Genomic DNA, 25,334 nt, shown 5'->3' with positions numbered 1-25,334 from the left:
CTCACTCTTTACACATTTTTGTCAGTTCTTATGTAATATCAATATATAAACATAATAACTACTTACCTCCAGAGGTGGTAAAATAGCAGAGGTATGTTAAGACCCAGAGTAACCCATTCAGCAGCACACATAAACATGAGACAGAAGAGGCCATGTATGCAATATTCTGGTACAACGAGCTGGTAGAGAGATAAAAGCAGTATGAGAAATATGACGTAATGATCAGTGAAACACATAAAGACTCACAAGGACAAAATAGAGGATGACATAGTGTTTTTACCCTTGCTACTGCATATATTAACCTTCTCTTCCAGGATTAGGACATCTTTCAATTGTCCTATCAAAACTGAACAAGTGCATTTATACAAGTTCAGCTGTCATGAGATTGCACATGATGTTCTTAAAGTGTTAAACTAGCGAGCAGTAGGGATACATCAACACGGGGTAAAAACTCTGTTGTATATTTCGCAGGCAAATTTTGCAGCGATTCCATGGCAAAATCTGCATGTTTTACATGCAGATTTTGCTGCAGAATTTGTTGCAGATTTAATCACGGATTTCAGCTCTCTCATTGAAAGAATTGAAATCCGCTTTGAAGTAACAGTTGACATGCTGAGGAATACAAATCCGCACCTCCTGTCAATTTCCGTGCAGATATTTTTCTGCAGTGTGTGGATAAGATTCCTTAAAACTTTCTGCCTGCAAATCCGGATGGAAAAGCCGTAGCATATCAGCCACGTGTGAACATACGCTAAGGGTGCTTGACATATATCTCTCAGAATGGCATTCATAGTTCTGTTGAACATATATGTTTGTGAAGTGCTACAGAAAGAGAACTCTTCCTGTGGATTTAGATGTTGGGGGTCATATCGTGTTTTTTCGCCACGATCTTTGTTAAATCAGGTCAAAACGCAAATAAACACAATATGACCGTGATGTGTGGATATACCTGGATTCAAACATAATGTTTCCTTGGCATTTTTCGTAGCTTTCTTTTTTCTGTTTTCTGGTTTCTACGTGCGCAGCAGAAGGTGTGTGAGAATAGGAAAATATGCGTTTTTTGGGGCATTTATTTTGGAATTTTGGTACTGGCGGTGTTTTTTTCCAAAATACAGCATGGTGGAGCATTTTCTAAGGCATTTTTCACCCAAAGACCGCAATTTTAAAAAGGCTAGGAGAACAAAGCAATTGCTTATTCCTGCAAAATGGTTAACTGTCGTATTAAAATGGGTGGCAGTTGATATTATTGTATTAGGTTTAATCCTAAATACGTTCATAAATCTTAGATTGATATCTTTCTGCTGAGGACCTCTAAAGTCTATGTGCCGAAACATTGCGTGTTCACATGCGATGAAATAAACCAGCAGGTTTCTTTTTGAAAGTGAGGTCTGTATGCTGTTGCCTACTGGCTCTTTTTGGACTGTGTACAGTGGAGGGATACATCCCAGTGGTAACATACCCCTATTGTTATGGAGAGTGCTGCACCTTGCTATTTTTTGGTTAATTGGCTTCTGTAATATTATCTTGAGAGCTGTTGTTTCGAGCATGGTGCTGAATCAAGGAGGAGATTTTATGTGAAAATTCCTTATGCACTTGGCCATATTATAGATCTCTGTTCTATGAATCCATAAGATCGCACCTGTACACATCTGCATACTATATCTTCAATTTCACACATAGGCATAAAAAGGTTTTTTTCTCACGAATCTTGGCATGTGCCATTGTATGCCGTATTATGGAGGTATTCTCATCCATAACTACTAACTCTAGGAGATTATAAGGCACCTCACAGACCTGTAGGACTCGTAGGGATTCCATGTGCACATATCCCTAATAAAACATTTAAAAAAAAAATTCAAACAAAACCAGGAGTGGATCCTGAAGGGAGGAAAAGTATAAAGAAAAAAATAATACTCATCTCCTCTTTTATTTTTTTTTATCCACTTCTTGTTATAGCTAAAAAAAAACATACATGAACTATGTGAACCTGACCATACAGGTATCAAAAAAGTTAACATTTATAATAATCATATCCCAAATGGATTGAGTACATTAGGAGAGTTGAGAAAAATGGCTCCCCACTGTATACTTACATCCCCACAGCGTCCTATGGTTCTTGGCCGGTCAGGCATCCCCCTCTCTCTCCATTCTCTATCGACGCTGCTCTCCTCCTGCACATCAGCCTCTATTTAGTGCGCGTGGGCGATGAGCCTTCCTCTTTTAAAGGGTCAGCGGGTGACAAATTACTACCCAGCTTTCCCAGGATAAAAAAGGGTTCCATCCACATCACTCCTTTACCTGAGCAATTAGGTTCCTCATAGCTTGCTAGTTAAACCCTGCATTGTCATTGTTTGGATTACTTGTGATTAAACCCATCCCGTACTTTGACCAATCCTGTTTGCCACCTGCCCTGACCTCTTACCCGTGACAACAATCTTCCACCTGCCCTGACCTTTGGCTCCACTAACTGCGAGTGATAATCTCCCACCTGCCCTGACCTACTTTTTACCTGACCCTGGATACTCTCTGCTGTTTCTGCACCTTGTCTGTCCACGTCGGCCGTTGCCCTAGGAGACTTCTCTGGGGGTAGCAACCCGGGCACATTTGCGGCCATGGCCACGTATCCGTACAGAGGTTTAAGGATGAAGACTTAGTTATCCCTTAGACTCCGCTCCCCAAATTAGACCTATGTCAAATCCCTTGGTGACACAGTGGGTCCACATGATCCTCTGTAGGCCCTCTGACAGTCTCACTATCCACGGGCCCCGTGACAATAATAGATACATGTTTGTGTTAGAAGTTCATCTATGACCCATAAATTCATGTCTTTGAAAGTGAAAAATGGTCTTTAGTAAATTACACCAGTTCTATAGTAAAAGCCTTATAAGGGTCTTGTCAATCGGACATTAGGACATCTTGCAGATGTTTGAGGGCACATTTACAGCCTACTGAAGTGTCTATACAACTTTGTGATTGTTTTTTTATATTTTTATTTTTTTTAAAAATTTGAGATACAGTTTCTTTGTATCAAACCAGAATCTGTCAGCGGGACTGATGGCTTCGGTGACAGCGGGTTCTGCGTGTCTGACATGCAGGAACTCCATGTTATCGATCACATCTAAGGTCATAAACTCCGGGGACACACAGGACCCACTGTCACCGAAGCGGTCAGTCCCACTGTCCTGACAGATTCAGGTTTGAGCGCAAGATACAGCTTCTAGGTTTCCAGGATATATAGAAGATGTATCTCAGAAAGTAAAAAAATGTTTTAAATAAAAACCAATTAAAAAGTTGCTTAAAATACTATGATACATTGTATTATTAAAAAAAAGTTTTCAAAGGTTTACATATCCTTTAAGGTCCCATTACATGGTCCAATATGGGCCGTGAAAACAAGCACTGATCAACGAGGCTGCTCGTTCATCGGCGCTTGTTTGCTCCTTTCACAAGGAGCAATGTTTGGTTATGTATGAGGACAAGTGATCAGTACTATGATCGCTAATCTGCATTCATTTCCATCATGTCGGCAGCACAGCTTCCTGATTACACAAGGAGATGTGCTTCCGACAACAATAATGTTTATCTCTGCATAAATGAGCAGATCAGCCGATGAACAAGCGTTTGTTCGTACATCTACTGATCGTTGCCATATTCATATGAATACTCATTTGCCCGGCCATAGGCCGATGTAAAAGGGCCATTAGGCCTCCTTCACATAGATTTTTACCTGGCATTTTAAACTGCATGTTAAAATGCCTGATTGTTAAAATATTACATTATTTTTTTATGGCATTTCGGCTGGTATCACACATGCAGTTTTTTTTAGCCAAACACAGGAATGAGGATGAGACAAACCAATCTTTTCTTTATACTTTTCCTTCTTATAGGAACCCTTCCTGGGTTTGGCACAAAAAACGACATTAACAAACTGCAATTAAAACTGCATGTGACTCTAGCCTTAGAGTGGCATTTTTGGTGGAATTTTTTATTTAGTGTTATTTTCTACATGCTTTTTTTTCTGGCTTTTTTTAAGGCCTATAGAGGAGACTATGGAAAAAAATGCCACACCCGGGAAAAAACTCCACTGACCACAAAAAGGCCCAAAAAAATCCACAAACACCAAGTTATAAAAAAGAAGCATTAGGGACCCAGGAAACGCTTTGTGGTGGAACAGCCAAGAATCAGTAACGTTAGTGGATGAGAACGTTTCTGATATTTTAATTTTCTGCTAATACAAGATTTAAAAAAAAAAAACAACAAAAAACCTCTTCAATTACAGAATGGATCCCATCCATATTACCCCTCATGACCTGCACCTCACCTCTTCCCTTCTGATACAACAGCAGGATTTGCATTGGTCTGCAAAGTGCACTCCAATTCACTGGGCGCCAATTTCAAGAAGTTCAAAGAGGGTTAAAGGGTAGTCATATATGGACAGTGATGTCAAGAGCTTTCCCAAGACAGGTGTCCCCGGCCACAGATCTTGCGTTTCTCTGGCAGAGGGATCCATAGTTGCCTTCTATGGGAGCCGCCTGGCCGTGAAAACGGCTAAAAAAAGGTCCTATTTTTTGACGGCTGGTATTCACGGGCCCTTAAAAAAAAAATGGCCGTGTGAATACACCCATAGAACTTTGTTGTTCTGAAAATAGCCATGTGACGGATGTTTTTCACTAACGTGTGAATGTTGCCAAGGCTACATTCAGACGTCGGTGAAAAAAATGGCCATTAAAAACTGATCAACTGTCAGTTTTTCATGGCCACTTTGCATCAGAGGGTCTCCAAATTTTCATCCATTTCCAGTCTGTCTGTCCATTTTTAATTAACCATTTGTCATCCGTTTTTCATGGCCGTTAAAAAAAAGTGTGGATTTAATTTGTCAGAGTTTTTTTTGTCCCAACCCCCTGAAAACTCCACAGTGCCCATGTAGATAGTGCCGCAATGTGCCTGTAGATAGTGCTACAGTGCCCACATCTAAAGTGACATAGTGCCCACATAGTGCCAGTGTCCACTGTAGATACTGCCACTGTGCCCACCTAGTACCACAGTGCCCACCTATAGTGACATAGTGCCCACATATAAAGTGCCAGTGCATCATATCGCCACAGTGCCCACTGTAGATAGTACCACAGTGCCCACATATAAAGTGACATAGTGCCAGTGCCCTCTTACAAAGTGCCAAGGTGCCCATGTAGATGGCACCACAGTGTCCCCTGTAGTAGTGCCACACCCCCATATAGTTCCACAGTGCCCATGTAGATAGTGCCACAGCCCCTGTATATAGCACCCACCTGTAGAAAGCACCTCCCTGAAGACAGCACCAACCACCCCCTGTAGATAGCACCAAACCCCCAGTAGATAGCACCCCCTGTAGATAGCACCCCCCCTCTAAATAGCACCAACTCCCCCTGTAGACAGCACCAACCCCCCCCCCTCCCCCTGTAGATGGAGCCAATCCAATGTAGTTCCCTGTAAGAGTGGAATCCCTCTGGCCAGGAATTCCACTCCTAGAGGGAGCCCCTGAAGTCTCTGTCAATATATGGACAGTGACATCAGGGGCTCCAAGAGCGGAATCCCCTGCCAGAGCAATTCCAACGATCTGGCCAGGGGATTCTGCTACTGGAAAAGCCTCTGGCATCATCATCCATATATGGACAATGACGTCAGGGGCTTCCTCTAAAAGCGGAATCCCCTGCCAGAGTGTCGGCAGCCATTTACGGGTGTGTGTGCCATCTACGGGGGTGTGGGGAATGCCATTCGTGTGGGGTGCCGCTATCTACAGGGGGATGCTATCTACATGTGGGGGTGCTATCTACATGGGGGGTGCTATCTACATGGGGGGGTCAGTGGAAGCCCTTGACGTCACTGTCCATATATGGATAGTAACAACAGGGGCTTCCAAGACAGAAGTCCCCGGCCAGAGATCTTGCAATGCTCTGGCCGGGGACTTCATAGTTGAAAGCCCTGACTTCACTGTCCATATATCCCCCCGTAGACAGTGCCACACGACACCCCCTGTAGATAATGCCACACGACACCCCCCTGTAGATAACGCCATACAACACCCCCTGTAGATAGCACCACACAACACTCCCCTGTTCATAGCGCCACACAACACTCCCTGTAGATAGTGGCAGACATCCCCGCTGTAGATCGCACCAGACATCACCCCTGTATCGCCAGACACACATCCCCCCTCCATCGGGGATCCCTCTAGGAGTGGAATCCTCAGCCAGAGCGTTCGCCACTCTAGGAGGATCCCCTCACGTCACTGTCCAAATATGGATAGTGACACCAGGGGCTCCTCCAGGAGCGGAATTACTGGCCATAGCGTTGGAAACGCACTGGTCGGGGATTCTGCTCCAGGAGGATCCCCTGACGTCACTGTCCATGTATAAATAGTGACACCTGGGGCTTCTCCAGGAGCATAACCCCTGGCCAGAGCATCGGCAAATCTCTGGCTGGGCATTCCACTTCAGGAGGATCCCGTGACGTCACTTTCCATATATGGATCGCGCCAGACATCACCCCTGTATCGCCAGACACACATCCCCCCTCCATCGGGGATCCCTCTAGGAGTGGAATCCTCAGCCAGAGCGTTCGCCACTCTAGGAGGATCCCCTGACGTCACTGTCCAAATATGGATAGTGAAGCCAGGGGTTCCTCCAAGAGCAGAATCTCCGGACAGAGCATCGACAATGCTCTGGCCCACGATTCCGCAACGGGAGAATCCCCTGACATCACCGTCCATATAGGGACAGTGACATGAGGGCTCTCTCTAGGAGCGGAATCCCTGGCCAGAGCGCTGCTAAAATTCCGTCTGGAATTTTGATTATGACCTGCCTGCACTCTGTTTGCCATGTTTTTTGCGGCGTTTTTTGCAGCGTTTTTCTGCTGCAGCCGTTGACCGCCGTGAGCAAAAAAAACGCAGCGAAATACGCTTTCTCTGCCTCCCATTGATGTCAATGGGAGGTCAGAGATGGAAACGCCCGAAGAAGGGTATGTCACTTCTTTTTCCCGCATGCGTTTTTTTCCTCTCGCGTGAAAAAACGCTTCTGCCTGCATTGAAATCAATGGGAGGCGTTTTCGGACATTTTTTGCCACGGTTTCCGCATCAAAAACCGCGGCCAAAAAAATGTGTGAACAGGGCCTAAAGGGATTGTCCACTTTTTATTTTTTCTATTCATGTATTTATAAAATCGTAAATCATACAGATTTCTAATATACTTGTATTTAAAATTTTGCTGACATACATTTCTTATATCAGTGTTGTCACCTCTGCCTAAAAAAAAAAAAAAATGGTATAGCCCACAGATTAGTCCATAGTAATGCATCCATAGGATAACTGAATGGACTAAATTTGGTTTCACTCAAGTGACCCACTTCATGTGATCCACATCATGTGACCCCCTGGCATTCAAGTAACACTGTCCAGGTACAGGGCCGCCATCAGGAATTTCAGGGCCCCATACAGCTAAATTTTCTGTGCCCCCCTACCGTGGCACCGCCTGTTAACGGTACTCCGTCCAGCACTATATCATGCTACCCATGGCTGCCATCAGGGGGGTATTAGGGGTACTGATGTGAGGGGCCCGGCCAAACCTAATGGGTGTATAAACAGAGAATCTTCAGTTATATATATATTTATTGGTTGGAGTGGATTGCCTTTTTAGGCTGTTGACGGTAGAAATGGGCACCTTATGGAGACTCTATGCCCTAACATAGTATGGCTTCCATAAGCAAAATTGATATTAGATTCTGTCGTAGCTTAATGACATTTCTCACATTGCCTTTCGATTGGCGCACGAGGGTTGAGCCAAGATAACATGCCACAATTACACTGGTGGGGTGACGTACTAAATATCAGCATATAAACAGAGGTAGCGCTCGTATGTGCACATGTGCGGACACTAAGTAAGGGCGTTTTAGACAGGAAGAAAGATGGCTGTTACACAAGCGCAATCAGGGTTTAAGGATTCTGTTTTGTGTTGGCGCGCATTTGCTAATACTGAACGCCAACAACGATGGGTTGTTTGGAACGCTGCCATGACATCTCGTAAATCTGCACCTGAGTAAGTAGTACACTATGTTTCACCAGGGTTATATTGTCATTGATTTAACTCTATTATGTACACATGAGTTTAGAAGGAGTGTTTTTTAGAAGCCATCACTGATTGGCTATATACAAAGTAATATGTGTATTTATACCTGTGTTGTTCACTTTACCACATGCTTTAAAAAGACTCCAGTGGGGTTGAATTGTAGCTTTTTGTATTGGGATGTGTTAATAAACACTATATTTTTCTGTCAAACTGGATGCTGTCCTCAAGTCTATTACTATCCTGTAGATAGGTCATCAGTATAAAAAAAACTTCCCGTTCCCAGACAACACCTTTTATGTACCATATAATATACTGTGAAAGTGAAAAAAATTATTTGTGGGCTGAAATGGGCAAAAAAAAGCAATTTGCCATTTTTTGGGGGTTTTGTTTTTACGACATTCATCGTGCGGTAAAAACTACATCTAGACTTTATTCTACGGGTTGATAAGATTATGGCGATACCAAATTTATATGGTTTTTTTCTGTTTTACCACTTTTATAATAAAAAAACTTTAAATTGTTATTTTTTCTTTTTTATATTTTACTGTCAATTTAGCGGTGTAAGGGCTTTTTTATTGCGGGGCGAGCTGTAGTTTTTATTGGTACTATTTTGGGGTACATGCGACTTTTTGATCACTTTTTATTCCATTTATTTGGGGAGCTAAGGTGAGCAAAAAAACAACAATTTAGGCGTTTTTAATTCTTTTTTTTTTTAACAACGTTCACAGAGCGGGTTAAATAACATTATATTGTAATAGATTGGACTGTTACAGACGCGGCGGTACCAGTTATGTTAACTTCTACTTTTTTTAACATAACTTTAGGGAAAAATGGGAAAAAGTTTTTCTTTTATATTTTAATTTATTTTTTTTTTGGTACCATTAAATGTATTGATTTAACTGTTTTTTATTTCCTTTAGAAGTCCCCTAGGGGACTTGAACCAGCGATGGTTGAATCGCTTGCACCATATACTGCAATAGTAATGTATTGCCGTATATAGCAATTTTGAACGTCTCCTATTAAGCCCTCATAGTTATGTGACATGTGGGGGTTAATAATAAAATGGCATACAGTAAGCTCCAAAGTTCCTTCTAGTGACGGCTGCAGGAGCCAGAATTTGAACATTTAAGTGTTGGCTATACAGGGGATATGAAGCCTTGTATCAGAAAAAAAAAACCTGCACACTATAAAGAAATTAATTAACACAATGTTGGACCTTATAACAATATGTGGTGTATATTCTTTAAGCATAGTTACCTAGAAATCTGATATCAATACATTTACTGACATGCAGACAAAAAATATTGTACAGGGCAAACACACAAAAATCAAAAATCAGAAAATACACAAAGTGGGGCACATTTATCTATACTGGAGAAGAGTTTAGCAGTGTTATAAAAGATTCTGATAAACACTCAATATATTGATGAAATATTTTTTTCATTGTTTTTTCTTTTTAAATGTTTAGGAACCTCCGTTGCAGATTCTGTAATAAAATACCAGAAAAGAATATTTTCTTTAAAAGTATGGCCACCATGAAGGAAACCTGACAGAAACCATTAAAGTCAATGGGATCCGTTGAGTGCATTTGGTGTCTGTCTTATCACGGATTGAGCACCGCCGTTATTTTAATTTTTCTGTTCCTGTGACGGAACAAAAAAATGGAACATGAAAACGGAAATAGTAACGCAGATGTGAACAGAGCCTTACATTTTTAAGGTGTTATACTACGTTATATAACAGGCAGAAGATCTGCTCCAGCTATAACTTGATGTACATGTGCTCCATAAGCCCTTACTGGGCTGGATCAAGGTTAGTTGGGGCTCTGAGCAAAAACGTTAGTGTGGGTCCCCTCCCAAGTCATATCACACTTAATTATATTCAACAGGATCTGATAACAATCTAAGCAGCTCTCAAGACCCTTTTTACCTTTTAACGTATTGATACCCCGCTGTGTTCAAATATATGTAAATAACATTTATATAATTGGTTCCTAATTGAAATGAATGTTTATTAAACAATATAATAAATATAAACAATAAAATAAATGTAACATTGAAGGTGACTGGAAGAATGAGGCAATGCCACCTGCACATACAGCACAACATACATCTGATAATATCAGACAACACACTGAAAGTACAATAACACACATTTCTGACCTTTCTGAGCAAGCAGCATATCCGTTCCACGTTCTTAACCCTTTCTCTCTGCAGAAAAGTTAAGAGAGGTAGAAAGAGAGAATGGAAAAAGAGAGGACAGGTTTAAGAGTAAAGACGAGTTATGACACAGAGGGAGCAAAAGAAAAGGGCAAGTAAAGGCAAAGATGACCAGAAAAAAGGGGGAACATGAGAGGTAGAGAGAATTATGACATGCAGAATGACACAAAGAGGTTAGTGACATTGTGAGACACTTTACATCGGCCCCCTGCACTGCCCCAAGCTGTTCATGAGATTCCCTGTGATTTAAAAGCAGAAAAATGAGATCTCCCAGAACATCAGAATGACTTACTGCTCGGGATGGATTCCCTTGTTCTATAGGATTCTTAAAATCTGTTCGAAGTTCATCAAAGGCTATAATCTATGGAAAGAGAGAGAGAGAGAGAGAGAGAGAGAGAGAGGCATATTAGCAAACAGAGCACAGCAAGTGCAGGAAGAAAGTAGCAAAGGAGAAGATTCTACCGCAACCAACGTGGGAGGAATAGAAATAAGAAAGCCTGATCAGTATAGGTAATTTTTACAGAAGTCTCAGGTAGACGTTTTTAAAAAAAACGGCTGCGAAAAAGAAGTGCAGGTCACTTCTTGGGACGTTTTTGGACACGTTTTTCATAGACTCTATTGAAAACAGCTCCAAAAACGGCCGTAAAAAGCACCACGAAAAACGCAGCGAAAATCACGAGTGGCTTAATAAACGTCTGAAAATCAGAAGCTGTTTTCCCTTGAAAACAGCTCCGCATTTTCAGATGTTTTTAGTCCAGCGTGTGAACATACCCTTACGCATTTGGGTTACTCAGCACAGACTGTGTATATTGAGCTTGGAATTTCATCTTTCTTTCTATTTCTGTTAACAGATTTGTTCTTATAGACCTTTTGTGAAACTGAATTTACAAGGGAACTGTATAGACAACATTTACATAATATATACTTATTTGAAAAAATTGTTTGCAATAAAATAGAAGGGCAGTGACAAAAAAGTCCTAATTCACCCAGTTTCTCAGCAGAGTCTATAAGCAGAATATCATTCAAATCCCACAGCCTACGTCCACTGTAAGGGAGGCCTGTCTTGCCCAAAAAATGCTCATAAAGTGAGTAAAATCAATAATAAATGTTAGGAAATTGCTGTATATGTAGATTCCTAGTATATAAATGTATGTACAAAAAAGGGGACACTATAATATCGTTACAGATATCATTTGAATGTCCGATCCATGTCTATTATACTATTTTCCTCCAGAGATTGCTCATATGAAATAGCAAAGGTAGCAAATGGTAACATTCATGTGTACAAGGGGAACAAGTGGAACCAGCTATGGAGTAAACGCAGATGATAACAGGAATGTCATCATAGCTGAGTGCAAAAGGCAACTGAGAAACGTTCAATGAAAGAGGCAGACCTTGGACTGTAAATATTAAAAATGTCATGTGAAAGGTCATTTGTGAGAGCCTGCAGCATTGCTTATTTTCTCAAATGCAAACAATATCTTAACAAATAAAAGACAAAAAATAAAAAAAATTTTTTGTGTATGTTACTAAGCTCCTACTTTGAATAATGGTCAGATGGACTTCTTTATAGGGGCTGTCTTAGGAAGACATTGCCTGTCCATATGCCCTATTATTGCATATGGATGCAATATAGGGTGTCCCCTGCTCGCGAACCCCCTCTATTAGCTAATTAGGAGTGTCTCCCGTTGTGGCGTACTTGGCCAAGTTATGTATTGCATAGTTGCCCATTCATTTTATTGATTGCTTTGTAATACTACATTGCACCTGCATAGGTGGTTGGGTTATTCCAGCTGGTTACCAGGAATTTAAAAAAACTGAGTCATAATGATCAACTGATCACTAACCCCTTAGGCTGGGTTCACACGACCTATTTTCAGACGTAAACGAGGCGTATTATGCCTCATTTTACGTCTGAAAATAGGGCTACAATACGTCGGCAAACATCTGCCCATTCATTTGAATGGGTTTGCCGACGTACTATGCAGACAACCTGTCATTTACGCGTCGTCGTTTGACAGCTGTCAAACGACGACGTGTAAAAATACAGCCTCGTCAAAAAAAGTGCAGGACACTTCTTTCAGACGTAATTTGAGCCGTTCTTCATTGAACTCAATGAAGCACAGCTCAAAATTTACGGCTGTCAGAGAAGCCTCGCAAAATGCGAGGAGGAGCATTTACGTCTGAAACGAGGCAGCTGTTTTCTCCTGAAAACAGTCTGTCTTTTCAGACGTAAAAGCCTGCTACCGTGTGCACATACCCTTAAGGACACAGCCTGTTTTGGCCTTATGGTTCAGGCCAACTATTTCAAATCTGACATGTCACTTTAGGTGGTAAAAACTTTGGAATGCTTTTATTTTTTGAGCGTTTCTGACACATTGTGCTTTATGTTGTAATGAGAGGGATGAAACAGCCAGTAGAAAGAAACTTTTTATTTCGGCATACAAAAGGTTTAAAAAGGGCTTCCTAGGGAGGACAAGACAGACAGCATCATAGAGTACAGCCTGTTTTGCGCTGTTTTTTATGTTAGTGTTAGAATTTTGAGAACATTTGCAAAAAATATAATTTTTCTAAATTTAAATGTATCTGCTTGTAAGACAGATAGTGATACCACACATGATAGTTACTAGTTAACATTTCCCATACGTCTACTTTATGTTGGCAGCGTTTTCTGAATGTCCTTTTATTTTTCTAGAACGTCACAAGACTTAGAACTGTAGCAGCAATTTCTCAAATTTTCTAGAAAATGTCAAAAACCTATTTTTTGGAGGGACCAGTTCAGTTATGAAGTGGCTTTGAAGGCCCTATATATTAGACCCTCCCCCCTCATAAATCACCCCATTTAAAAAATTGCAACCCTCAAAGTAACCAAAACAGCATTTTGAAAGATTCTTAACCTTTTAGGCGTTTCAAAGAAATTAGAAATGGAGGTGAAATTTACATATTAATTTTTTTATGCAGAAAATCCATTTTAATCCATTTTTTTTCTGTTACACACAAGGTTTTAAGAGAAACACGACTTAATATTTATTGCCCAAATTCTGCAGTTTTTAGAAATATCCCACATGTGGCCCTAGTGTGCTACTCCACTCAAACTCAGGCCTCAGAAATTAAGGAGCACCTAGAGGATTTTGGGGCCTCCTTTTTATTAGAATACATTTTGGGCACCATGTCAGGTTTGAAGAGGACTTGTGGTCCCAAAAACAGTGGAAACACCCCCAAAAAGACAACATTTGGAAAACTACACCACTCAAGGAATTTATCAAGGGGTATAGTGAGCATTTTGACCCCACAGGTTTTCTGCTGAATTGAGTGGAATTAGGTTGTGAAAATCTAAGTTTTCCAATAAAACTTTACATTTTTACAAGCAATAAAGGAGAAAAAGCACCCCAACATTTGAAAATCAATTTCTCCTGATTACGGCAATGCCCCATATGTGGTTAAAAACTGCTGTTTGAACAAGCAGCAGGGCTCTAAAGTGAAGGAGCATCATTTGGCTTTTGGAGCTCAAGTTTTGCTGGAATGGTTTTTGGGTGCCGTTTGCCCTGAAGGACAAAAAACAGTAAAAAAAAAACAAAACATAAGTAACCCCTTTTGGGAAACTACACACATTAAGGAATTTATCTAGGGTTATAGTGAGCATTTTGACCCCACAGGTTTTTTTGCTGAATTTAGTGGAATCAGGACATGAAATTGAAAATCAACATTTTTTTTTCTCGATAAAACGTAGAAATTTTCATTAGTAATAAAGGAGAAAAAGTACCATAACATTTGAAAAGCAATTATGGCAATACCTCATATGTGGTTATAAAATGCTGTCTGAACAGACGGCAGGGCTCAGAAGGGAAGGAGCACCATTTTTCTTTTGGAGTCCAAGTTTTGCTGGAATGGTTTTCGGGTGCCATGTTGCATTTGCAAAGCCACTTTTGGTGAATTTATTTTAATTAAGCCGTATTTACTGGTATTTAAATTTATAATGTGGGGGCATATGTAAACTGTGCAAAGCAAATCAGTATGTAAAAGGGTATATAAATAATACAATTAATAATCCATTGATGTGTGGTACGACTAGAAGCAATCCTTTATGCACAGGCCCGTTTTTTCACGGCAGGCATCACACTGATAAGTGGCATCCTTTCTTATCCCCCTTTTGGAACACACTGCACCTTTTTTGCAGTTTGGGGAACGGTGCTGGGAAAGTATTGTTATGTTACAATAGGTGTGCCCTGTCCAGCCTACACAATGGAATAGCACATAAGCGTTATCCAATGCCTTTTGTACCATTTGCATGGCCACCTTTTTGTACCACACCCTTGTTTTTCACATGGCACTATACGGCTTCAGCACTTGACCAGAGAGATCAACTCCTCCCATGTACTTAATATAGCCCATGATTCAATCTGGCTTCGCGGTTCGCTGTAGTGGTATCTCTTATAGGGACAGGGGTGCTGCCGTTACCGTGCATCGTGGTCAAGAGAAGGACTTCCCTCTTGTCCTTATACGTGGCGAACAACATGTTCTCACTGCATACTGCCCTGCTCTCACCTCTTCTGACACGCTGGCCAAGCTGTGTTTTAGGGAAGCCTCCCTGGTTTTTGCTTTAGTATTTTTGGTGGAGAGAAACTTAAATAGTGGGATGCTGGTATAGAAGTTATCCACGTAAAGGTGGTAACTCTGGTCCAGCAGTGGGTGCATTAAATCCCAGACTATTTTCCCACTAACTCCCAGGACGTGGGGGGATTCCGGGGGTTCAATTCTGAAGTAATTCCCTTCATAAACTCGAAACCTGTAGGTGTACCCTGAGCTACTGTCGCACAGCTTGTACATTTTAATACCATACCTTGCCCTCTGGGAAGGTATTGGCAGAATTGAAATCTCCCTTAAAAATGTACAGGGGACTAGTCTATTGCAAAGTTCTTTTTGGGGGTGTAAGCTTATTGAAATTTGGTGCAGGAATGATTAATGACTTGCCTGATTTTGAATAGGCAGTCATATGTGGGGTCATCACGGGACGGCACTGTGCATTATGATTATAATGCAAAAATGTAAGAATTGCTTCAAAGCGTGTCCTAGTCATGGCAGTAAATTAGGGTGTTGTACAAAGATCTGTACTCCTGTATTGCCTGATCTGTGGCTTCTTCACTAGCCCCATATGCAACACAATGCCCCAAAATGTTAGCATATCCACTGCATCTACACGGGTCCACTTGAAGGGTCTAGAGTTTGGTGATGTGGGGTTCTGGGCAAAAATTTGCTGACCGTATAAATTGGCCTGGGCTATCATTAAATTCACAAAATCCTCACTGAAAAAACCTTAACAAATTATATTTCTGTGAGACCTTCAATCCCAAAATAAATTCCTAAACTGCCCATGAAATCAGGGCTCTGGAGCTCATAATTCTCGGGGGTGGGTTCCACATGGGATAATACATCGGATGGGTTGCCTCAGCTGATGTTCTGAGTCACATTTGTGGGGGTTCCTCATCATGGGGATGAGGAGGAGGACAAGATTTATGGGGCAAATCTCTCTTCTCCCTCGCAGGCCGAATCAGTGTCAGAGGACAGGAGGGCGTATGCCTCCTCTGCTGAATAGACCCTTTGGGATGATTGGGACATTTTTATTAGGGGGTGTGTAGTGCTTGAACACGTGTAATACAAAATAAATTTTTACACAGGGGATTTTGTGTGTTGTGCTTTTACACGAGTATATCAAAATTGCTAAAATATTTAAAAAAACAATGGAAGAAAAAAGGAAAATAAAAGTTTAGAAAAATAATTTAGTATGAAAAAATTTACTCAACAAACTTGAGTAAAAAAAAAAAGACAGCAACATAAACCTGTAAAGAATTTCCTGACTACCTGACACTAACTAAAATTTTGCGAACAAACTGACACTGAATCCGTAACTCTTTATATTAGTGATTAAAAAATTGTAGTATAAAAATTATACTACAGTAAATTTAGACTAAAACTATAAAGCTACACTATGTAAAATTTAGTGAACAAACTTCAGTAAAAAAAAAAATGAACGTCCATCATTAACTAACCGTCCAGGCCTGCCTAGGATGACGTTTCATCCCATGTGGCTGCTGCAGCCAATCACAGGCTGCAGTGTCATCCCAGTGGGCCAGACTGCATGGACAACAGAGGGAAATGTCACCATGCCAACGGAGAATGAGGTAAGTATAAAGTTTTTGTTTTTCAACCACTGTCTTCCACAGCGGAAATTACGTGTTTTTCAGGTGGAATTCTCAGCTTTTTTTTACTGTTATGTCATTGAGCCCCCTATAGTCTATACAAGGTCGTAGGAACCCATCCTTTTTCTGAACAAATAAAAAACCAGTGCCGGCAGGAGAGTAGGACTTAGGTATAAATCCTTTCTCCATATTCTCTTGAATGTATTGAGACATTTCAATGGTCTCAGGTAGAGAGAGAGAGAGGATACACCATGTCCGGAGTTAGAGTGGCATTGGCCACCAGATTGATGGCACAATCATAGGGGCGATGGGGTGGTAATCTGTCTGCGGCTTTGCTGCTGAAGACATCAGAGTAGCTGGAGTAGTCTGACGGCAACCCCTCCAGAGAACAACCCCTCCTTAGACTAAATTTTAAGAGGATGGACGCTAGAAAGGCACTTCAAGTGACATGTCTCTCCCCAGCAAATGATCATGGTCTTGGGTCATGGTCTTGGTCATGATCGCTGAACCCCCAAAATAGTCTCCCGATACAACAGAAGATAAATAACCAACGGAATAGAAGTTACAAATGGCACACTTACTATTTAGGTGTACAGTCTTGAGTGCAGATCCGTAGCGGTAGTTGTAGGGAATGTTACTGAGGAATAGTAGGGGTCGCATTCCAGGGTCGGTAGGAGGCAGCCAAGAATAATCGATGACATAGTCCAATAGATCAATAACAGCAAACACAAAACCAGGCTTTAAGTTGGAGCAACCTTATTGCTCTGGGAAAATCAAACTGAGAGTTAAAGCTTTATATAGGAAAGCAACAGGTGCTGAAGATGACCAATTAGTGCATGCTGCTACTCCAGAGTCAAAGACTGAAAGTGCAGAGAGTTGAGTAACTAGTAGTGTGAGCTGTCCTCAGTAGTACCAGGAATAGTAGATGTAGAGCAGAGCTGGCACTAAGTGGACAGAGGCCAGACTGCAGCCTGGACTGAATGGAGCGATACCGTAAAGAGGTGAGTATGAGTGGAGGAGAGAGCGGTGCGGTGATGGCCACTACACTAATGTGATCAAACATATTGTCAGCAGTCCAAGCGGTCATCCCCTTTGGACCCAAGGGGATGACGGTTACAGGTCCCCTTCCAGAAAACATTCTGACTGCTGTAATCTGACATATAGCAGTAGAAGACCATTCATATGACCAGAATGAACTTAAAATAGAGAAGTTATTGGCTCAAATACCATCTTCTCTATGGGTGACAAGCAAAACTGATGTGGAGAACTTAAATGTCATCCCAGTAAAAGTGACCTTAAAATCAGGAGTTGTTCCAGTAAAAACAGACAATATCCTTTACGTAAGAAGCAAGGTGCAGCGGTTACAGCCCAGTTATGGGAGTATATACTTGCAGGGGTAATTAGGGAATGCAGATCACCTTACAATACACCCCTGTTCCCGGGGAAGAAAATGATCCTACACGGGGCTCCATCTGCTTACCGAATGGTGCATGATCTCCAAGGAGTCAACAAACAGAAAGTGATCGACACTCCAATAGTTCAAAATCCAGAAACACTACTTAACCAAATACCTCAGAATGCCAAATGTTTTACAGTGATTGACTTGGCTAATACATTATTTTCGGTGCCAATACATGAGGACAGTCAAATGTTGTCTGCATTCACTCATGAGGGCAAGCAGTTTTGAGTACTAAGTTGCTCCAATGGGGAGGTACATCGCCCTCCGCTTTTTCTGAAGATATGGCTTAAGCTCTACTGTCCTGGCACCCCGAGGACTTTAACACTCAGTGTGGATGATTTGTTACTATGTGTAAAGGACAGGGACACATGTCTAAAGGATCGTATCGGTGTGAGAAATATTGTATATATATATATATATATATATATATATATATATATATATATACACATTAAGGCCTCATGCACATGAAAGTATTTTTTCCCTCCTGTAAATTCTGGCGTAAATACGGGTCCTTGGTCGCACGTATTCAACCCGTATTGCACCAGTATTTATGGACCCGTGCCCGTAAATACGGGTCCGGTGTCACAGTATTCCACCAGTATTTACGGGCACGTTTTTGCTGAAAAATTGCACTGCACTAATCGGCAGCCCATTCTCTCTATCAGTGCAGGATAGAGAGAAGGGGCAGCCCTTTCCGAGGTAAAAGTAAAAGAAATTCATACTTACCCGGCCGTTGCCTTGGTAACGCGTCCTTCTCTTGGCATCCAGCCCGACCTCCCTGGATGACGCGCAGTCCATGTGACCGCTGCAGCCTGTGATTGGCTGCAGTGGTCACATGGGCTGAAACGTCATTCTGCGAGGCCGGACTGGAGGAAGAAGCAGGGAGTTCTGGGTAAGTATGAACGTCTTTTTTTAAACACGTTGATCTATATTGTGATCGGTAGTTTCTGTCCAGGGTGCTGAAAGAGTTACTGCCGATCGTTTAATTCTTTCAGCACCCTGGACAGTGACTATTTACTGATGTCGCCTAGCAACCCTCCCGTAATTACGGGTGCACACACGTAGTCACCCGTAATTACGGGAGCCCCATAGACTTCTATGGGCCTGCCCGTGCCGTAATTACGGCCTGAAATAGGACAAGTTCTATATTTTTCAACGGCAAGGGCACCTTCCCGTAAGCATACGGGGAGGTACCCGTGGCCAATAGAAGTCCACGGGCCCGTAAAAACGTGTCATAATTACGGCCCGTAATTACGGGCGTTTTTACGTTCGTGTGCATGGGGCCTTAGGAAGTAAAAAAAAGCGCTACTTCATCCATGTTTATTGAGGTAACGCGTTTCAACACCGGACTGGCGCCTTCATCAGACCTAATACATGAAAAGCCACAGACAGTGTGGTTTATAAACATAAAACAGCGCCAGAATGCCCCCTGAGTGAAAGTTACAACTGCCAATAAGAGGTGAAACCAAGAAATAAACAATATAGAGTACAATAGAATGGCTTATTTATATGTTTAGTATTGAATTACTTTATTTATTTAAAAAACTAATAAAGGATGTATGTATATCCAGTAAAGAACTGAGAGACGAAAGAGCCGACGGATCAAAGCCAAAAAGTGGTAGGTCAGGGCATAATAGAAGGGAAGTCCAGGCAGAGGAATGGGGGGAGTAGAAATACAATACATACCCAATGCAACTATATCCCTAAAATATATCACTCAGTAAGAGTGAATCGTGATCGCAAGGACGAGCAGATTATAATCATTAGCGGTGTCACGTTGGGTTCGTGGACCCCCGGTCCATACCGCCTTGGCGGTATGGCAGCTGGCCAACAGGGCACAGGTAACAGTCTATAGTTCGTATAGGGTACGTGTGCAGCTCAGACAGTAGCAATGACAGGCTTGGCTGGGACTAGGCAGCAGGCAGACGTCAGGCGTGGTGTAGCAGGACAGGCGTGGTATACAGCACAGCACGACTTCAGCTCAGCACAGAACTTGACCAGGATAGCACGGGATACAGGATACAGGTACTGGAAACACTGGGAACTGGAAAACACTAGGAGACCATTTGCAATGACAAACTTAGGGTACAACAACAACAACACTCAGGCATGGCAGGAAGGGGCTGAGCCTTTCTTATAGTCCAGCGTGCTCATGGGCTAATTAAACATAAAACCCTACGGGACCCAGCCGATGTGCGCAGAAGTGAGCGCTGGTATCTCCTGAGGAGGAGACTGGGGCCAGCGCTCGCAGATCCATGGCTGCAGCCGTCCGGAGGTGAGTGAGCCTGACGGCCCACGTCCATGGGCATGACAAGTGGCAGTGTGACGGGAGATGGCCAATTAGTATACAGCATTCGACCAGCCTCCAGTTACCATGGAGACCGGACGCTCCCCTGGTAGGCTGGGGCAGCAGCCACCAGAGGGGAGAAGAGCGGATGAGCCCCCAGTGGAACGAAACCACCAGTGAGAGACGCCGGCTAGAGGAAAGGAAAGCAGAAAACAAGGTAAAGAAGGGGGAATAGAAGGGGGAAATATGTAAGAAGAAATAAAAATAAAAAATTCTGTAGATTGAGGAGCTACAGTTATGTATATATGCAATTAGTACAAGAACATTGCTAAGAAATTTGAAAAGCTAGGTGTAATGGAGCAATACATTAAATAAAAAATAAATAGAATCATTAAGTGAAGGGATATAGGTACATAATTAATACAAAGAGATCACCAAAATTTAGAGATCTGGTAGGATGAAGCAATTTGTTAATAAATTAGATATAGATATACCATTAAATGAATGTATTGTCAGTAAAGGGATTGAACAGTATGAATTGTCAATGGGAACGTATATCCTTAACCCCTTCCCTCTTTAGCCACTTTTGACCTTCCTGACCGAGCCTCATTTTTCAAATCTGACATGTGTCACTTTATGTGGTAATAACTCCGGAATGCTTTCACCTATCCAAGCGATTCTGAGATTGTTTTCTCGTGACACATTGGACTTTATGTTACTGGCAAAATTTGCTCGATATGTTCAGTATTTAATTGTGAAAAACACCAAAATTTAGCGAAAAATTGCAAAAATTAGCATTTTTCTCAATTTAAATGTATCTGCTTGTAAGACAGGCAGTTATACCACCCAAAATTTTTGCTAATTAACATCACCCATATGTCTACTTTAGATTGGCATCGTTTTTTGAACATCCTTTTATTTTTCTATGACCTCACAAGGCTTAGAACTTTAGCAGCAATTTCTCACATTTTCAAGAAAATTTCAAAAGGCCATTTTTACAGGGGCCAGTTCAGTTGTGAAGTGGCTTTGAGGGCCTTATATATTAGAAACCCCCAAAAAGTCACCCCATTTTAAAAACTTCACCCCTCAAAGTATTCAAAACAGCATTTAGAAAATGTCTTAACCCTTTACACATGTCACAATGTAGAGGTGAATTTTACAAATTTCATATTTTTTTGCAGAAATAAATTTTTTGTACAATTTTTTTTATAACACAGAAGGTTTTACCAGAGAAATGCAACTCAATATTTATTGCCCAGGTTCTACAGTTTTTGGAAATATCCCACATGTGGCCGTAGCGTGCTACTGGACTGAAGCATCGGCCTCAGAAGCAAAGGAGCACCTGGTGGATTTTGGGGCCTTATTTTTGTTAGAATAAATTTTAGGCACCATGTCAGGTTTGAAGGGCTCTTGCGGTGCCAAAACAGTCAAAATCCCCCAAAAGTGACCCCATCTGGGAAACTACACACCTCAAGGAAATTATCTAGGGGTACAGTGAGCATTTTGACCGCACAGCTTTTTTACAGAAATTATTAGAAGTAGGCCGTGAAAATTAAAATCAAAATTTCTTCAAAGAAAATGTAGGTTTAGCGATTTTTTTTCTCATTTTCACAAAGACTAAAGGAGAAAAAGCACCGTGAAATTTGTAAAGCAATTTCTCCCGAGTAAAACAATACCCCACATGTGGTAATAACCGGTTGTTTGGAGACACGGCGAGGCTGAGAAGGGAAAGAGCGCTATTTGGCTTTTGGAGCTCAAGTTTAGCAGGAATGGTTTGTGGAGGCCATGTCACATTTACAAAGCCCCTGAGGGGACAAAACAGTGGAAACCCCCCAGAGGTGACCCCATTTTGGAAACTACGCCCATTGAGGAAATTATCTAGGGGTATAGTGAGCGTTTTGACCCAACAGGTTTTTTGCATAAATTATTGGAAATAGGCCCTGAAAATGACAATCTAAATTTTTTCAAAGAAAATGTAGGTTTAGCAAATTTTTTCTCATTTCCACAAGGACTGAAGGAGAAAAAGCACCACAAAATTTGTAAAGCAATTTCTCCCGAGTAAAACAATGCCCCACATGTGGTAATAAACGGCTGTTTGGAGACACGGCTTGGCTTAGAAGGGAAAGAGCGCTATTTGGCTTTTGGAGATCACATTGAGCAGGAATGGTTTGCGGCAGCCATGTCACATTTGCAAAGCCCCTGAGGGGAAAAAACAATGAAAACGCCCAAAAAGTGACACCATTTAGGAAACTACACCTCTTGAGGAATTCATCTAGGGGCGTAGTGAGCATTTTGACCCCACAGATGTTTCATAGAATTTATTAGAATTGGGCAGTGAAAATAAAAACAATCCTTTTTCTTCAATAAGACGTAGCTTTAGCGCAAATTTTTTCATTTTCGCAACAAATAAAGGAAAAAAAGAACCCAACATTTGTAAAGCAATTTCTACCGAGTACGGCAATACCCCATATGTGGTCATAAACTGCTGTTTGGGCACACGGCAGGGCTCAGAAGGGAAGGACCGCCATTTGGAGTGCAGATGTTTCTGGATTGGTTTCTGGGCGCCTGTGGGCCCAAAACAGTGGAAACCCCCCAGAAGTGACCCCATTTTGGAAACTACACCCCTCAATGCATTTACCTACGGGTGTAGTGAGCATGTTAACCCTGCAGGTGTTTTGTAGAAATTAGTGTGAACTCGATGTTGCAGAGTGAAAATGGGATTTTTTCCACAGATATGTGGACAATATGTGGTGCCCAGCTTGTGCCACCATAACGAGACAGCTCTCTAATTATTATGCTGGGTTTCCTGGTTTTAGAAACACCCTACATGTGGCCCTAATCTCTTGCCTGGACAGTCGACCAGGCTCAGGAGTGAAAGCGTACCATGTAAAATTGAGGCCTAATTTGGCGATTTACAAAGTATTGGTTCACAACTGCAGAGGCTCAGATGTGAAATAATAAAAATAAACCCCTGGGAAGTGACCCCACTATGGAAACTGCACCCCTCAAGGCATTTATTAAGGGGTGTAGCGAGCATTTTCACCCCACAGGTCTTTTCCATAAATGAATGCGCTGTGGATGGTGCAAATTAAAAATTTATATTTTTCCCTAGACATGCCATTCAGTGGCAAATATGTCGTGCCCAGCTTATGCCACTGGAGACACACACCCCAAAAATTGCTAAAAGGGTTCTCCCGGGTATGACGATGCCATATATGTGGAAGGAAACTGCTGTTTGGGCACGCTGTAGGGTTCAGATGGGAGGAAATGCCATTTGGCTTTTGGAGCGTGGATTTTGCTTGGTAGTAGTTTTGTTTGGAGTCTTACTGGTGTTTCCGTTTATAATGTAGGGCATATGTAAGCCGGGCGGAGTATATAAGGGGCATAGTCAGGTGGTATAATAACGGGGTAAAAAAAAACAATAAAATAATCTATAGATGTGTGTTACGCTGTGACACAATCCTTTCCGCACAGGCCGGTGTCGCACTGATAAATGGTGTCATTTCTTATCCCCCTTTTGGTCCACACTCCGCGCCTTTGTAGTTTGGGGAATTTTGCTGGGAAAGTGTTGTCCTGGTATAATACGGGCACCGTCGCTTCCAGCGGATATGTTTGGGCCCTCCCTTTCCTGGTTCCCTAATTTTAGGTCCTTGAAAAATCGCCTCTTCAAACAGAAGAAATGTTCCCCTCGGGCACAACTGCATATTTTTTTATTTCCTGACTTATTGGAGCCATAACTAATTTTATTTTTCATAGACGTAGCGGTATGAGGGCTGGTTTGTTGCGGGACGAGCTGTAGTTATTGGTACCATTTTGGGGTACATGCGACTTTTTGATCACCTTTTATCCTATTTTTTGGGATGCCAGGTAAACAAAAAAACGCAATTCTGGCACAGCTTTTTTCGTTTTTTTTTTTATACAGCGTTCACCATGCGTTATAAATGACATGTTAACTTTATTCTGCGGGTCAGTACGATTCCGGCGATACCTAATTTATAGAACTTTTTCATGTTTTACAACTTTTTGCACAATAAAATTACTTTTGTAAAAAGAATGTATTTTTTCTGTCGCCAAGTTGTGAGAACCATAACTTTTTAATTTTTTTGTCGACGGAGGTGTATGAGGGCTTGTTTTTTACGGGACGAGCTATAGTTTTTATAGGTACCATTTTTGGATACGTGCGACTTTTTGATCACTTTTTATTCTAATATTTGTAGGGCAAAGTGACCAAAAAACAGAAACTCTGGTAACGTTTTTTACGTTTTTTTTTACGCTGTTCACCGCGTGCAATAAATAATATAATATTTTGATACCTCCGGTCGTTACGGTCGTGGCGATACCAAATACATATGGTTTATTATTATTTTCCAATAATAAAGGACTTGATAAGAGTAAAAGGGGGATTGTGTTTTATTTGATTACTTGAAACTTTTACTGTTTTCAAACTTTTATTTTGTGCACTTTTTTTTACACTTTTTTATACTTTTTTTACACTTTTTCTCAAGTCCCACTAGGGGACTTGAAGTTCCAACGGTCAGATTTTTTTTTTTCTAATACATTGCACTACCTATGTAGTGCAATGTATTAGATCTGTCAGTCATTCACTGACAGCAAGCCGATTAGGCTTCGCCTCCCGGCGGGGCCTAAATCGGCTTCCGTAATGGCAAAGCAGGAGACCATTGTGTCTCCTGTTGCCATAACAGCAGTCGCCAGTCCCGATTGCCTGTCAGGGCTGGCGATCTGCTAGTAACCGCTACGATGCAGCAATCGCTTTCGATTGCTGCATCGAAGGGGTTAATGGCAGGGATCGGAGCTAGCTCCGGTTCCTGCCGTTACAGGTGGATGTCAGCTGTACAGTACAGCTGACTTCCACCGCTGATAACGCCGGATCAGCTCCTGACCCGGCGCCATCTTGCCGGCAGCTACGGAAGCCGATCAGGCTCCGCCGCCGGGCGGATCTTGACCGGCTTCGGTGCTAGGCAGACCGGGAGGCCAGTATTAGGCCTCCGGTTGCCATTGCAGCCACCGGAACCCCGGCAATTTCATTACTGGGGTTCCGATGAGCTGCAA

General features: G+C 41.8%; 1 protein-coding gene across 2 annotated transcripts in view; it reads right to left on the bottom strand.

Moving 5' to 3' along the window:
* CNIH2 (cornichon family AMPA receptor auxiliary protein 2) overlaps positions 1 to 25,334 on the bottom strand; it is a 131,443-nt gene that overhangs the window by 47,644 nt on the left and 58,465 nt on the right. Inside the window, exons 2-4 of one of the 2 annotated variants that reach the window (XM_075837403.1) lie at positions 10,611 to 10,679; positions 10,262 to 10,309; positions 67 to 179 (exon numbers count right to left, since the gene is read on the bottom strand). In XM_075837403.1, coding sequence (XP_075693518.1) covers positions 67 to 179; positions 10,262 to 10,309; positions 10,611 to 10,679 — 230 coding nt within the window. The remainder of the gene's footprint in view (positions 1 to 66; positions 180 to 10,261; positions 10,310 to 10,610; positions 10,680 to 25,334) is intronic. The other variant, XM_075837404.1, reaches the window with a different exon arrangement.

This window comes from Rhinoderma darwinii, chromosome 9 (assembly GCF_050947455.1).
Source record: "Rhinoderma darwinii isolate aRhiDar2 chromosome 9, aRhiDar2.hap1, whole genome shotgun sequence".
NCBI lineage: Eukaryota > Metazoa > Chordata > Amphibia > Anura > Rhinodermatidae > Rhinoderma > Rhinoderma darwinii.
Note: the sequence above shows the minus strand (reverse complement) of the source record. Positions and strands in the feature narration are given on the sequence as shown.